At 72.8% G+C, this 1322-nt stretch overlaps 1 protein-coding gene across 1 annotated transcript in view; it reads right to left on the bottom strand.

The window, feature by feature from the left end:
• Positions 1-1322, bottom strand: part of A1BG (alpha-1-B glycoprotein) — a 4754-nt gene that overhangs the window by 1127 nt on the left and 2305 nt on the right. The window contains exons 6-7 of the mRNA XM_010858033.1: positions 719-1172; positions 2-90 (exon numbers count right to left, since the gene is read on the bottom strand). Of these exons, the coding sequence (XP_010856335.1) occupies positions 2-90; positions 719-1172 (543 nt within the window). The remainder of the gene's footprint in view (position 1; positions 91-718; positions 1173-1322) is intronic.

Raw genomic sequence — 1322 nt, 5'->3', positions numbered from 1 at the left:
GCACCTCGGCCTCGCAGCGCAGGACGGCATCGCGGCCCGGAGTCAAGGCCCCAGTCCACAGGGCCCGGAGCTGCGGCCTGGGCAGAGGCCCTGGGCGAGCGGCGGGAGGTCAAGTGAGGCTCCTCGCCCCGCCTCCGACCCTGGGCACTGAGCTGTAGCCGGCGGGCCTCCCGCCCACCCCCCAGACCTGCCATGAGGTCTGAGCCCCCCAGGGGTCCCTATCACGGGCACACAGCGCCCAGGAGGAAAACGCCACCCGCCCAGCGGAGTGGGGTTCCTGCGAAGGGCACAGCCGGGGCAGCGGCCCAGAGGTGGGACCTGTGCGGCCAGGAGTCCCGGACGCTGAAATCCGAGGAGCACACAGACCCAGGGCCGGGGGGTCTCGGCGAGAATTACACCTGGACCCTCCGCGTAGGCACCTGGGCTCCAGGAGGGCCGGGATCCTAATCTGACGACCACCGACAGGCGCGTGGCGCACGGGAGCCAGTGCAGAGCGGTTAGGAGTCTGAACCCTAAAAACTGGATCCGCTCTCCACGATCTCCACCAAAGCGCCCCACCTGCCCGGCGCTCACGGCGGCGGCAGACAGGCCACCAGGCGGGGCGCCCCGGGGCCCTGGAGGCCGACCCCACCCCCTCAGGCCCCGGGCGCCTCCCGTCGTATCCCGGGACAAGCGCCCGGGTAGAAGGGGGCTCTGGGCCGCCGTGCCCGCAGCTCACCGTCCACGCGCAGCTCCAGGGTCGCGCTAGGCTTGGAGCCCGCGAAGGGCGGCGACGTGTCCACGTAGACGCAGCTGTAGTTGCCCGAGTCCACCGCCGAGACGCCGCGCAGCTCGAATTGGGCCTCGGGGCCCGCGGGGCTCAGGACGCGCTGCACCTGGCGCCCGCCGGCGTCCTTGCGCACCAGGGCGAAGCGCACGCCGGCGCGCGGTGCCCGGCACCGCAGCTGCACCAGCGCGCCCGGCGTGGGGCTCAGGATCGCGGGTTCGGCCGACAGCTCCGGCGCGGGGAGCGTCCCTGCGGGGAGCGCGCGGGAGGCTGGCGCACAAACCGGATCCTCCCCCAGAAAGATCCGCCTTGCTCCCTCCCGGGAAGCCGGCTGGGACCACCCCGGAGCCTTCCTCCCGACCCGGCCCGGTCCTCGCCGGACGCGGACATTCCTACGCTCTCCGCACTAGTCCGTAAGCGCAGGAAAACGGGGTGCGGGCGCGTTTTGTGGAAGGAGCACCCCCGAGCCCCCGACGACCTCTCCTGAGCTTTACGCCCCTGGTCCGAGTCCTTAGGGGTCCTGCAGCCCCCCCTTGGCTCCCTCCACAGCGGCCTC

Source organism: Bison bison, unplaced genomic scaffold, assembly GCF_000754665.1.
Source record: "Bison bison bison isolate TAMUID 2011002044 unplaced genomic scaffold, Bison_UMD1.0 scf7180017864383, whole genome shotgun sequence".
NCBI lineage: Eukaryota > Metazoa > Chordata > Mammalia > Artiodactyla > Bovidae > Bison > Bison bison.
Note: the sequence above shows the minus strand (reverse complement) of the source record. Positions and strands in the feature narration are given on the sequence as shown.